Here is a 14,298-nt window from a genome sequence, read left to right as displayed (position 1 = left end):
GATGGTGGTGAACTGTCATATGGGTGCAGGAGATACCTGCGTGCGTGTGTACACACACACACTAGAATGAATGAATCCTACCTCTGTGGCTTACTAGGTATCTGTGCTTGCTCATGTTAGTTGAACAAGTTTTTGAAGCGCTTGCCTGAGGGTCCTTGGCAGAGACTAAAGACTGTTGTCTTTCACTAGCCTGAGTGGAGACATGGACGAATGGGGGCTTACCTCCCATTTATGTATTCCCCAATATATTGGCTCCCGGTGTACTGCATGTTTGCAGCTAGTGTCTAACAGACACCAACTTCAGCAGTCTCGGCGTCACTATGACAACCAGGAGATGTGGGCGGAGATCAGATGAAGCCCCGCCCCGCGGAGCAGCTCGACTTCCTGGAATGGCTTGTGTTTCGTCTCTCCCAGCGGTCCTAGAGCAGTGCGCTTGCGCGTCGCTGGAGACGCATGCGCAGATGGTACTGGGCAGTCTTGGAACCCCAAAGGGGAATTGAAGGAGACGGGCGACGCAGCCGAGGGCACCTGGTCAGGGTCGCGGCTGCCGCCGTCATGCCGGGGATAGTGGAGCTGCCAACTCTCGACGAGCTGAAAGTAGAGGAGGTGAGGCTGTGCCTGAGGGCAGGCGGGAAGCCTGGGACTGCAGCTTTCAGGCGGGCCCAGGCTCGGTTCCGGCCTCTGCGACCTGCACGGTCACATCCCGCCTGGGCTCCCGCCTGGGCTCCAGACGTTCCTGTGCGCCCCGCGACCGGCCTCTCCTGTTGTGAATCGGGTGATACTTTGCATTAATATCACCCAGCCCCTTGCTCTCCCTCCCCGTGAGGCGACTCTGCCTCCCAGGCGCTCACCTTCCAAGTCTGTCAAAATCTCGGTGCAGAGCAGGCCTGGGAGCCGTAGCAGCACACAGTGCGTGTTGGACAGTGAGTCTGGCGTGGGCCAAGGTGTTTGGTAATGGGACACAATTAAAGCATTTACTTCTTCGCGAGACATTTAAGTATTTATTATGTGCACATGCAATGGAAAGTAAGAGACAGTAGCCAGCTTTTATAGTTTATAGTTTTGTAAGGAGACAGATAAAGAGGCTGCACAGCACAGTGCCCAGCGCTGTGAAAACTGAATTAAAAGGGTGTGCTATTGTAACTATGGCAAACATGATCACTCCATTTCTAAAGGCCAGGCTGCTAATTAATTACTTGGAACACACAGTAAGGTAGGGTATAACTGGCCTTCGCTTGTTGACCAGAAATAGGCCCCAAGAGGAGAAGTGATTAGCCCAAGGTCACATAGACAGTGTATGGTAGACATGTAACAGGACTCGAGATCTGTTTTGAAACCTAGGCTGCTAAAGCTTTGAGCCCAAGTGCAAAAGAGAGAGGAAGGACGTGTAGAACCATGTTGTTGAGGACGCTGAGAGCTATCTGGTGTCAGCCTACTGTTAGATTAGTGGTGCTGTGCCTCTAAGTCACTGACGAGGCTGGAGCAGATTGGACTTTATCCTGTGTGTCGGAGGGAAAAGATGGATGTGTTGCCATGGCAGGACTGGTAGAAAAATACCAACTGGCAAGACTAAAATATGCCAGGAATCACACACAGGCACTGTGTTAAATGTTCCCCCATGCTACTGCAAGCCTGTGAGCATGGCAGCTTGGTATTATTCCTCAGATGAAGAAATCGTTAGCTATACTCATGAGCCTTATCGGAAAGTGACTTAGAGGTGGGAGGAGGCATTTTCCCACCAGCCAGTCTTTTATTCTTATCCCACCATGAAACTGGTCAAACGTGAGTTGACGTATACGTTTCACGCGAGAGCATTCTAATAAATTTGTCTTTAAAGTTTGCACAATTGGTATATGTAATTATGTAAATAACAAGAGTGTAAGAAAAGTTAAAACACATGATTAATACTATGGAAGACAGGCAAGTAGATTTGATGTTGGATCTGATGTCTAGGCCTTTCTTTGTCTTGGTCACTTTGAGTGGCTTTTAGCGCTTGTAGACAAGGGGTTTTGCTAAAGGTGAGATGCCTCTGGCTGGGCAGTTCTCTATGACAATATAAGAGGGGTAGAGAAACCACGTTAGGCTTAATGTAAAACATGGCATTAGAAGGCTGGGGCTTGGAGATGGAGGGAAAAGCTAAGTGGAAGTAGAAAGTGAACGGAGATAAAGCTGTGGGGGAGTCAGGGGCCTGAGAGTGGATCCCAGAAGTAGCGAGTTGAGTTGCATCTAGAGAGCAGTGCAGGCCCCTCTGAAGTCTGGTAAGAAGGGTGGGAAGATAGATCAGGCCCAGAAAACCTTGAACAGCAAATAGGAAGCTCAGGTTTTACTCTGCAGCTAAGCATGACTCCTTCTGGGGCTGGTTTCTGGCTCATCGTAACAGCAGCATGCGATAAGTTGTCGTTTAGGAGGGTCAGCAGCATTGCAGAGACCAGATGACAGCAAATAAAGCAGGAAGACTAGCTTCAGTGGCCATTACAAAATAACCCTGGCGACTTGCAGCTGGGCTTCACAGAGTCAAAAATAAATTCCTCTATCTGGAGTGAGTCCTACTTGCAGTGGAGTACTAACAGAGGCGGAAAAAGCTGAAAAATCTGGGTCAGGTTTGCAACGTGACACAGACCCAGGGAGGCCAAGAACAGCAGCCGCTTTGGGAAGCAGGTAAAATCCACCTTGGACTTCATTGACCAAGGAGTCCTGTCGCATCCCCGTGGGAAAAAACATCCAGAAGCTTTGGGTTAAAAACTCCTTGGGTGTGTTGGTAATTTAGAGTAAAAACTAATCAACGGGTAGTATTGATGTACATTTTATGTGTCAGGCACATCCGAGATGAGTTCACTGGCCCCTCACAAGGTCCTATGAAATAAGTGCTTCACGCTCTACTTTACTTAAGTAAACAGGCCTGCCAGAAGTTAAATACTGTGAGAAGTGGTGTGGACGTGCTTTTGGGAGCAAGGCAGTACTGGATTTGTCTGGCTCAGTCCACATACTTGCTGACTATGGAAGGCAGCACTGCAGAGCCTTTGTGTAGGGGCTGATGAGGAAGGACGCTGAAGTCTGTTCTGGAGACAGAGGGTGCTGGATGAATGTGAGAGGGGACTGTTGGACTTAATCCGTTATGAAGAAGCAGGTGAGAGGACTCGGTGATGGTGATGTTACGCCGACGGATGGCTGGCAGGTGTGTTTAGGAATTGGCCCAGTGATAGTGTCTCATCTTTGTTTCCCTATGACCGCATGAATATACCTTCACTTTTATAATACTGCCATTTATGTAGAGAAATAAAGCAACTAATGCTGCAAGCCTTGGAGGGCTGCCGTCTTCAGGGTTTGAGAAATGAGATCAGGCATGTAAGGATATTTTTGAGGCATTTGGCAAACAAGTAAAATGGTGCTCAGTTCTCTTATTTTTAATTTTTTTTTATTTATTTGTGAGTATAAGTTATGTGTGTGCCCACATTTATGCCTGGTTCCCATGTGAGCCAGAAGAATGTATGGGACTGGAGCCCATGGAACCCGAGTGCCATGGCTATGAGCCACCATGTAGGTGCTGAGAATTGCACCCAGGTCCTCTGGAAGAGCAGCCAGTGCTCTAAAACACTGAAAACTCAGTTAAAAATAAACAAAACTGTGAAGCAAAATTTGTACTACATGCTTGTAACTCCAGCTTAGGAGGTTTGAAAATAGAGACCAGCTTAACCTACAGAGTTCAGAGCCAGCCTGGGCTACTTGAGAGTGTCTCCCAAAACCAGAAACAAAACAAAAAGGTTGACTACCTTCTATTTTCCCAACTGACTCTACATAATAAAATATAAACAAATATGTATCAAACTTAAATACAAAATTTTACAGGTTTGGGGTATACATTTGTTAGTTTTCTTGGCAGATTTCTTTTGTATGTAAGTGTTACTTACCATTGATAGCTGGAACAGTACAGGGTTGGTGGGCAGTCCTGGACCTAGTTGCCTTCCTGTAGGGCAGGAGTTGTCAATCTGTGGTCTCAACCGTTTTTGGGGGTGAACTGACCTTTTCCCAGGGGTCTCCTAAGACCATCAGAAAACACAGAATTTATGTTACAATTCACAATGGTAGTTACAAGGTATCCATGAAGATAGTAGCAGTGTAGACACAGCTCAGGATGAAGATGATACATGAGGAACTATATCAAAGGGTTGCAGTGCTGCTGGAGGGTGGATCTCTCCTTTCCCCAACATTTGTTTTCTCAGCAACTTAACAGGTATGAAGTGAATAAAAATAAGGCTGCAGACTTTTGTCATGTTAAAGTTCTCCATTTTTAAAAAGTCCAGTTCAGTCGTGTGTTAAAGTGTGGTAGCCTTCCAGGCTGGGTTTTAACAAACCTGCTGATATTCTCTGTTACATTTCTCAGTTGGTCAGGAATCTGAAAAGTCCCTGGTGGAGAAAACAGCAACTGTAAAGCAAAAGTGTGCTAGATCAGAAAGATGCACCCTGGGCAGGACTACCAAACAGCCACGCCCAGATGCCATCAGTAGACCCCCATCCTGCCTGTAGGCTGTGGTAGAGCAGAAAGACAGAAACAGTAGAAGAGAAACAGAGTAGCCAGAATGACTTTGAGAAGTGAAAATAAAGATGAGGTCTCCCAGATACCAGAATGCTCTGTCCCTTTCGGGCAATTGCAGCATTGTGGCTTTGGCATAGGCTAAGACGGCAGAGCAAGGAGCTGGGCCCTGGCCTCTGCAGTTCCTTGTGGTCCAGCTGCCTACAGCGGCTCTGTGATGCTTCTCAGACTGCTGGAAGACGAGCAGGGAGTCTGGCATGGTCACAGTGCTCGGGTTAGCATCGGTACGGGCACATTCTAGGACCTTATCTTAGTAATCATTTGCCAGGTTATGAGCGTCTCCTTCTCTCCCTCCCTTCCTTACTCTATGACTCCCTAGCCCTCAGGAGTTTCAGGTGTCCCTGGATGATTCATTTCCTCCCTGGACAGGAGCTTAAGTAGCATTGACAGTTGGTTTAAGCAAATTTCTGTGGGGTCTCCATCTTCATCTCTAAGAGGAAAGGAGGATGTTTGTCTAAGAAGACACACGGGAGAGCTCTGATACGCGCACAGTCGGTTGTAAAGGATCCCGACAACCCTTGTCTCGCTGTCTGAGGACAGCCTCTGTATGGGCTTCCTGTGTGACTGCCTCTCACCTTCTTCCCCAGGTGAAAGTCAGCTCAGCCGTGCTCAAAGCTGCCGCCCACCACTATGGGGCTCAGTGCGATAAAACCAATAAGGAGTTCATGCTGTGCCGCTGGGAAGAGAAGGACCCACGGCGCTGCCTGACGGAGGGCAAGCTGGTCAACAGCTGTGCGCTGAACTTCTTCAGGTAAGAGGCTCCTGAAGGCAGCGCTTAGGATCCTGAAATGGGCCAAATAGGAAGTGACTTCTGGCCGACTAAGTAGAATGGTAAGTGTGCAGGTTTTGAGATCAGATAGACAAGCTCAGTAACCTCCATGAAGGTCAGTTTCCAGCTGTGAAATGGTGTCTGTCCTCTGCAGTATTGCAGTAGATGTTTTGAAAAGGTGTGTACATCTGTCTCAGCCCAGAGCTTGTTGACAGACCGTGGACAGTCGTGATGATTAAAAGAGCATTGGGTCTGGTTTTCACTGTGCTCACTGCTTAAGCATACCTAGGTGTGTAATTAGCTGAGCAGTGTTGATTGGACACGGTGATATGGTCTTGTAATCCTGCCATTCAGGTGGTGGAGGCAGCCATGGCTAGCTATGCAGGGAGTTTGAAGCTAGTTCTGGCTACAGGAGATACTGTCTCAAAAACTGTTGGGTTTGATGCAGCCAGCCTCGAACTCACTGTGTCAGCCTGGGGCACGCAGCTCCGCTTCAGCTCACACGTCCTGGAAATGCAGCTGCACCAGCTCACTCAGCCTCCAAAAAGTGTTTGTAGACCTCTGTTATAATAAAAAGGGCAGAACTCCACTCTGAGTCAGCTGAAGTCCAGAAACAGTGACGGTGTCAGGCAGGGCTGGATTCAAGGACTAAATGATGGCAGAGCTATGTGAGTCCTTCCTCTTCCCTGCAGCCTCTTGGCTCAGCATTTCCCTGTTGACCTCATTTTAAACAGTCTTTCCCTGTGCGAGAGCCTAAATGGCCAGGAGCCACTGTGTGCCTCACTACTAACCCCCAGAGAGTGTCACTGCCCCACACAGCCACTTACACTGCAGCTGATTCTACTGTCCGTGGACTTTAAAAATAAGTTTTTCAGCCTTGGGAGATAAGTCCTCTGATTGGTCAGGCCTGAAGTGAGATGTGTCTTCACTGCATCCTAGTAGCATCACTGCCAGACAGGGAGGGGCTGCTTCTCAGAGGAAAAGCAGCGGCATGTCACTAAAGAATGGGGCTGACTGTTGGCTGCTACAGCCCACAGATTAGAGGGGAGAAACCAATACCAGTCAGTAGCCATCTTTCTTCTTTATTGCCTGGGCTGTCTGTCTACATGCAAAGAAACTTTCGTGATTATAATTATAGTGTGCATACTTTTGAAACTGATTTTCACTTGAAATTATTGAACAAATTCTTTTGAACTGTATTTTTTATTAAATATGTAGTAATCCACTAGTAGAGGGAACTGTAGTGTTCACTCTTGTGAACATACATCTCTACTGTTCAGTCTTTGTTTTCTTATTTCTTTCTATTTATTTATTTATGAATGAGGCAGGGTTTCCAAGGTAGCCTGACTGGCCTAGAATTTGCTATGTACTTCAGGGTGGCCTTGAACTCAAAGAGATCTGCCCACCTCTGCCTCCCAAGCGTGGGATTAAAGTTGAATGCCACTACATCTAGCTTTTTACCCTGTAATTAATTCCTTGGTATACATTTTTGTGTATGTGTGTGTGTGTCCGTGTGTGTCTGTTTATGGCCTTGATCACTAGTTTTGGCTTCTGAACTTTTATTACTATGTATTTTTTTAAAAAAAATTAATGAGCCGGGTGTTGGTGGCCCACGCCTTTAATCCCAGCACTTGGGAGGCAGAGGAAGGTGGATTTCTGAGTTTGAGGCTAGCCTGGTCTACAGAATGAGTTCCAGGACAGCCAGGGCTACACAGAGAAACCCTGTCTTGAAAACAACAAATTTTAATGATTAAAAATGTTTTTTAAATGTGTGTGGGTGTTTTGACTAATTATATGTCTATGCATCGTGTTTGTGCCTGCCTAGTGCTGGGGGCGGGGTCAGAAGAGGGCATCGGATCCCCTAGAGCTGGAGTAACAAACAGTTGTGAGCTGCCATGTGGGTGCTGGGAAGCAAATTTATTCCTTGGCAAGAGAAGCAAAGGTTCTTAACTACCGAGCCATCCATGCCTCGATGCAGGTGTGGAGGGTCAGACATGGTTGTTTTTGTAGTTTGGACCAACTTATCCAGCCCTCAGCACTGATGGTATGCATGGCATTTAAATATTTAATAGATGGGAGACGGTGTTTCATGGTGTTTTGTGCTGCTTGAATTTATGCCGATTTGATTGCTAGCAAGGTTGAATATGTCTTTATTTGAGGGGATTAAAAATGATTTTCTAAAAGAATACTGGCAAGCATTTTCCTGAGATGCAGAGATACAGTGTTTTAGGTGGCAAATGAAAACTCCCTTGGTCCTAAGCCCCCACTCCCCAGGGGAGGAAGCCCTTGGGGCCAAGCATTAGATCAGGGTCTGCAGGCATGGCGAGCAGAGGCCAGGCGGGACTTCCCACTCCACAGTAGAGGGGTGTGCAGGTGACACAAGGTGCTGGGTCACATTGGTGAGTCCTAGGACGGAAACTCCTATGTCAGTGGGACAGGCATGGAAAGTAGGCTTTTGCTATGAGCTTAGACTCTCTGAAAGTCAGCCTGAGAGAGACCTTTGAAAGGAGGGCCATGTGTAGACGGTCCCCAGGTTCTAGAATAAGGCAGGAAGCACGTTCAGTCTTTAGTTCATTGGCAGAAAGATATTCTGAGTTTTTTTTTTTCCACTGCCTCCAATATGGCTTTTACATAAAACTGTGCTATTTTGTGCTTGTCTAGCAAGCATAAGGCCCTGGGTTCAGTCCTCAGCTAGGGGCTGGGGGTGGGGTACATAAAACAGTGATTCTCTTCTTTGAATTTCTATCTATTTAATTCTTAACAGGTTTGAATGAGAAAGGAAGAGGAAATTTGCTTCATCCATTTTTCCTTCTCTTCTCTCTCCCCTTCCTCTCTCAGGGTTGGGGGAGTAGGGTCTCATGTAGCCCAGGCTGGCCTCAAATTCGTTCTGTAGCCAAGGCTTGACCTCCTTGTCTTCCACCTTCCACATGCTGAGATTATAGTCCTGCACCCCACACCTAGTCTCCTGAGCTGTGTGTTTTCTTTGTGTGCCTGTGTGAACATGTGTGTGTGTCTGTGTGTGTGTCTGTGTGTGTACTTGTGTCCACATTCATACAGAAGCTTGAGGTTGACATCAGGAGTCTTGATTCTTTGAGGCAGAGTCTTTGACTTAGCATCATGGTTAGTGTCACTGGCCCACTTGCTTTGAGATCTCCTGTCCCCTCTTTCAGAGGATGGGATCACAGTGGGCTGCCCCGTGACTTGTGTAGCTAGTGCTTCAGCCACTAGCCATCTCCCCAGCTTCCTCCAGCTGCTTTGATGGTCCAGAGTGAGGTCTCTGCTGCCCAACTTCCTAGCAGCACCCAGCTCTTCTGCACAGAGAGGCTGCTGCTGGCCACACAGTCGTGAACTCAGCAGCGCTCTGCAGTGTGGCCCGGAGCGTCTTCCAGCTAGTTAGTGTGTCCACTTCTGGGGTCTGTCACTCTGGCCTCTGTCAGCATGCCAGGCTCTGACAACTTCCTTTGCTGGGTTTGCTAAGCTGAGATGTCAGGAAGACGCAGGCTCCAGGTGAGTTCCCTTGAGTAGAATGCCAATGTCTGAGGTCATAATCTTTTATTTTTGCTGGGTAAAAAAGAGGCTTGTTCCTCAGAAATCTTCATATTTCTTAACTATAAACCTAATGTAGAAAGTTAGGTTCCATTATGACATTTTTAAAAAGAAATTTATTTTTGTTGTTTTTTTTTTTTTTTTTTTTTTTTGGTCTTTATGATCCTGCCTCCCGTGTGTTCACCCCAGTGTTAGCCTTTACATGCCGCATGTGATGTTTATGATCCTGCCTCGCTTGTGTGTCCACCATAGTGTCAGCCTTTACATGTCACATGTGACGTTTATGATCCTGCCTCCCTTGTGTGTCCCCACTCCAGTGTTAGCCTTTACATGTAACATATGACATTTATGATTCTGCCTCTCCTGTGTGTCCACCCCAGTGTCAGCCCTTACATGTCCAAGTCGCATGTGACCTCTTGAACCCCAACACCCCTTGACCCCTTCCTGTGGTCTCTTGTCCTGGTCTATGTCACTCTTACAGCCCTTTACTTTCTGTGTGTACATTATGACCTGCTAGCCTGCTGTGCTAACGAGACAGCGTACAAACGTACATGCATTAAAAATCTGAATTCACACGAGATATGACAGAGGACCAGCAGTTCCTGTCAGACAGTGCTACCTTGTTTAATACGACACTTCCCAGTTCTGTTTTCCTGCAGATTTCTTATTTCTTAACTGCTAAGTAAGCCAAGATGGTGGCACATGCCTTTAATCCCAGCTCCAGGAGGGAGAGGCAGGCAAATCTCTTGAGTTCAAGGCTACCCTGGTCTACAGAGGGAGTTCCAAGATAGGCAGGACTATACGGACTCTCTTGACAAACCAAAAATAAATAAAGTCCGAGTGAAAAGTCCATTGTGTGCCTGTGCCAGTCTCATTATTCAGTATTGCATTGATGGCGATCTAGGGCCATTCTGTTTCCTTGCTGTTGTGAACAGAACAGCAGTAGACACAAAGGATCTGGTCTCTGCAGTATGCCGTAGAGTCCTTTGGGTGCAGCTGTGAGTGGTGCAGATGGGTGTACACTGACTTCCACAGGGATTGCACTGGTTTCCATCCCAGCAGGGGAAAGGCTTCTTTCCACAGCCACTGCATTTGTTGTCCTTTTTTACTGGAAGGTGGGGCATGGCCTGAGTGTTCGTTGGACATCTGTGCCTATGGCCATCTCCGGTTTGTGAAGAGCTATCCCTAACCTCAGCCCTCCTTTGCAGGCAGATAAAGAGTCACTGCGCAGAGCCTTTCACAGAGTATTGGACTTGCCTTGATTATTCCGGCATGCAGCAGTTTCGTCACTGCCGCAAACAGCAAGCAAAGTTTGACAACTGTGTGTTGGACAAACTGGGCTGGGTGAGGCCTGATCTCGGGGAGTTGTCTAAGGTAAGGTTTCTGCTGGGACTTGCTCTGGTCTGGGGCTGGAGGTTGGACAGAGGGCACAGGCCATGACAAAGGCAGAAAGTGGGCTAAAGGGAGTCCCTCTGAGGACAGAGAGGGTGTGAGTTATCCTCATTCACCAGACAGAGGAAGACTTGGGGCGTCCTAACAGAGGTGTTCATCTGCTTTGTGTTAGCTATAGGGGGTAGAGTTGCGTAACATATCAGTGAGGTCCCATGAGGTGACTGGCGCAGTAGGGTCAGGCTGCGCCAGCCTCCTGAAACACCAAGAATTTAAAAGTCCCTGCTCAGAGTGAGAAGCCTGCTCTCCCTTTCCTGTGTTGGTTATTTTGGTGATGCCTCTGCTGTGGGTTGAAGTGGCAGTGGAGGCCAGTCCTGGTGTCTGTATGCTGTGCTCTTTGTGACTGTGCCCTTAGCACAGTGGAATCTAAGTGTTGATTCTCCTAGGTCTGCCCCACCCCACCCTTGCCCACTGTTCCCTTCCTGGAGAGTTCTTGCTGAACTGCATGTTTCTGGGAGGGGTGGGTCTACTTGGCCCTTTAAAGATAGTTCATCCTGTAACATTGAAGAATTTAGGGCCAAAGCTCTATCTTCAATGTAGGCATGAACTGTGTGAGAAACGAAAATGCTTCATTTAAAGTCCTGTAGGGACTCCCACCCCCCTGAGCTGAGTGCCTCCCTATGTAGCTTTGTCACAGCCTGCAGCCAAAGAAGCTCTACCCACACTGGCCTGACAGCTCCTGCTGCTGTAGCTCAGGTTCCCACTCCTTAGAGCCAAGGAGTCAAGCTGGGGGAGCACCAGCTGGGCAGACGCAGTAGTAGTCCTCAACTTGCTTCCACGGCCCCCTGTGGAATCTCCAACTCTCCTGCTTTCGTCCAGCCCTGTGTGCAGAGGAGGCTGCGGATCCTTGCTGTCCTGTAAGAGCAGTGCCCGAGAGAGAGCCTGCACAGCACAGGCGCACAGGCGCCATCTCTGTTCCCTTCCCTTTGGGGCTACCAGCCACAAACAGTTGTCACAAATAGAGTGGTAGCCTAGCTTTGGTTTTGCAATCTGAAACACTTGGTTTTACTTTAGACACATTCTTTTGCTAAACTGAAAAAATTATTTTAAATAATGGCCAATTCAAAGTTGAAAGTGATAGGACTTACACACTTAACCAGGGAAACTGCCTTTTCTTGTTTCTTCCTTACCATAGGGGAAGCGTCAAATTAGGCTTGACTATCAAAGCAGTATGTATTCTTGAGTCTTTTTACATGGTCCTTTTTTTACCCCCACCCCCAGGTTTCCATATTAGTTGCCTCAAGTGTGTATTTCTTTATGTGTTGTATCAATTTTAATTGTACTCCACCCCTTGTTCAGTCTCCTAGAAAGACAGCAGAGAGAGGCCTAACCTGCTGCTTCATTCTCTTTGGTTCTCTTTGGTTCTGTGTGGCCCACTCGCCTCTCCCTCTGAAGAGCAATCTGGGCCCAGCCCAGACACCTCGCCCTTCCCTGGGCAGAGTTAACTCCTGCTCCCACTCAGCAACCTGACCACAGAGAAAGGGAGCCAGGGGCCTCCTTCACACCCTAGTTCCTCCTGGGAACCCCGTGTTACACCTGCTGCTTCTTCCAGTAGGCTGCCTCAGGCCTCCCTGAGGAGTGGCTCCGGGTGCTCCTGCCCTTCTTCTTTCGGTGTGCACTAGAGGAGAGCATGTCGCTCTCTTCTCCCCTCAGTCAGTTGTTCGGGGTCCCTGGTTACTTTATGTTCAGGAACATTTCCTTTTTTGTTTTTGTTTTTTTTGTTTGTTTTTTGTTTTGTTTTTGTTTGTTTGTTTGTATGTTTTTGTTTTTTTTTGAGACAGGGTTTTTTTGTATATCCCTGACTGTCCTGGAGCTCACTCTGTAGGCCAGGCTGGACTTGAACTCAGAAATCCGCCTGCCTCTGCCTCCCAAGTGCTGGGATTAAAGGTGTGTGCCACCACTGCCTGGCTAGGAACATTTCTTAAAAACAAAGAATGACAGTCTTCTAGATTGATTTCATAAATACCTTGAGTGATGTGTTTGGAATTACTCTGTCAAGCAACAGGAACCCTGAGTGACTTCCAGTTACAGCAGGGGACAGAGACCTGCACTTGAGGCCTTGGGCTCCGGCCAGTCAGTCAGCCTCCTGTGAGCTGGAGGTAACATGTACCTGAGAGATCTGGCTACAGAAACAGTCTCTTGTATATACAGAAGGCTAGAATTGGTACCATTAGAGTAAAAGCCAGAAAATGCTTAGTGACTGTGGCCCACTTACAAGGACCTGCTGCTTTCTTAACTTCCAAAGGGATAGTTTCTGAGCTAGTGGTAATGTAAAGTGGTTACCGCATTTGCCTAGCATGTACAAGGCCCCGAGTCTGGTCCCCAAAATACAGAAAATTCAAAAATTAAAAAACAACTTCTCATGGTGGCCGTTGGGTGGCAGTTGTAGACTCTCCGCATCTTTCTCTCGGCTGCAGTTTGGAACTGACCACCTAAGTTGGTCTGTTGACTCAGCTCTGAATTCTTCTGTTCCCAGCCATCAGGCCTAGCTTCCCTGCCTCCTAACCTGCATGTAGTAATTGATTGTTTCCTCGCAACAGTGGCACCTGTTGCCATCAGGTTAAATCTAAGCACCTTGGCACAGCATTGCACAGTGTATCACCCAGCCCTGTGCCCTAGCTGTGCGTGGCATTTATGAGCACAGACCTGGCATTGTGTCCTAGCACGGTGACCTTAGTGAACACCTGTGGAATCATCTGGTGGCCGCTGAGAAGAGTGAATGCACAGCAGGCTCGCATCTCAGCATCAGTGCTGATGACAGCAGGCCTTGTTCAGGCATACAGTCTGCTGTGTGGACTTCTCTAGACCTTCCCTCTGTCTTACCCCTAATCATCCTGGCTGACTCCCAACTCTCCTCAGAAATAGCCTAGGCCCTGGCCTTCACTGTGAGTCATCTGTGCAGATCCACCCTTCCCCATTGTCACTGGGCAGAGGCAGCAGGGTCTTTGCTGATAGTTCATCCTGCTCACTAGCCAGTGAGTGAGCCCTAAAGGAGAGTGTGTAGCTTGTCCTGCTGCTCCCTCAGCTCCTACCATATAGAATGTCAAAGGTCAGCCTTTACACAGTCACTTGGGGATTAGATATAGCTAGATACATCTGCCTGAGGTTTGAAGCTGAGGAATGGTTGGGGCAGCAGGAGCAGAAAGGGGACCCCAGCAGTCACAGGGTTACTACTGTTAGAGTCCCTTTGAACCTGACTCTTTTCTTCGCCCTTCCCAGGTCACCAAAGTGAAAACAGATCGCCCTTTGCCCGAGAATCCTTATCACTCAAGAGCAAGGCCAGAGCCCAACCCTGTGATTGAAGGGGATCTGAAACCTGCCAAGCACGGCACCCGCTTTTTCTTCTGGACCATGTGAAGATGGGTTCACGGTCCCCACTTGGTCACCTTGGCCATGCTCACAGACGACGAAAACACCCATGCGGATCTCGTGTTCTTTCCTGGACCACAGACGCTAACAAAAAAGTTAATTTATGTGACTTGGCAGTTATTCTATACATTTCCTGCCCATTAAAATTTTTAAAGGAAACAGTTGTGTTTTATTATGCTCTATGTAACCTTTTAGCCTTTAAAGATGACTTCCCCTTGTTCTTTCTTGTGCCCCTGACTGTCCCACTCGCTTTGTCCTGAGGAGGATCAGCCACTGTGGCAGGACACCCACATTCCCGTACAGAAAAGTGATTGAAGGAGGCTTTTCTACCTGAAGCAGCATTTCAGGGGTATTTGGCATAGAGCACAAAGCCTCAGGGCTCTCTTCTCCAGCATTCCAAGCTTACAGATTTCACTAAAAGTCATTCCAGAGAAGCGTTCCAGACAGAGTAACGAGAGGTCTGAGCTGTGACTCAGGCCCAGGAGGGGCTGCTGGCTGGCCCCTAGGCAGTGTTTCTTGAAGCTCCTTAAAGAACCTCACTTCCACCGTTTCCCCTCCATAGCCCATCGCCCGG

At 48.0% G+C, this 14,298-nt stretch overlaps 2 protein-coding genes across 2 annotated transcripts in view; one reads left to right on the top strand and one right to left on the bottom strand.

Moving 5' to 3' along the window:
- The window catches only part of Morn5 (MORN repeat containing 5), a 32,717-nt gene extending 32,410 nt beyond the window's left edge, over positions 1-307 (bottom strand). Inside the window, exon 1 of the mRNA XM_052181093.1 lies at positions 223-307. Within this exon, the coding sequence (XP_052037053.1) occupies positions 223-269 (47 nt within the window). The 5' untranslated portion in view covers positions 270-307. The remainder of the gene's footprint in view (positions 1-222) is intronic.
- A 136-nt stretch (positions 308-443) lies between these two features.
- Ndufa8 (NADH:ubiquinone oxidoreductase subunit A8) lies at positions 444-13,883 on the top strand. The gene is made up of 4 exons (XM_052182352.1): positions 444-606; positions 5,179-5,342; positions 10,115-10,280; positions 13,575-13,883. The coding sequence occupies exons 1-4, from the start codon at positions 454-456 to the stop codon at positions 13,710-13,712; spliced, it is 621 nt and encodes a 206-aa protein (XP_052038312.1). The 5' UTR covers positions 444-453; the 3' UTR covers positions 13,713-13,883.
- Positions 13,884-14,298: the final 415 nt, after the last annotated feature.

Source organism: Apodemus sylvaticus, chromosome 5 (assembly GCF_947179515.1).
Source record: "Apodemus sylvaticus chromosome 5, mApoSyl1.1, whole genome shotgun sequence".
NCBI classification, from domain to species: Eukaryota; Metazoa; Chordata; class Mammalia; order Rodentia; family Muridae; genus Apodemus; species Apodemus sylvaticus.
Note: the sequence above shows the minus strand (reverse complement) of the source record. Positions and strands in the feature narration are given on the sequence as shown.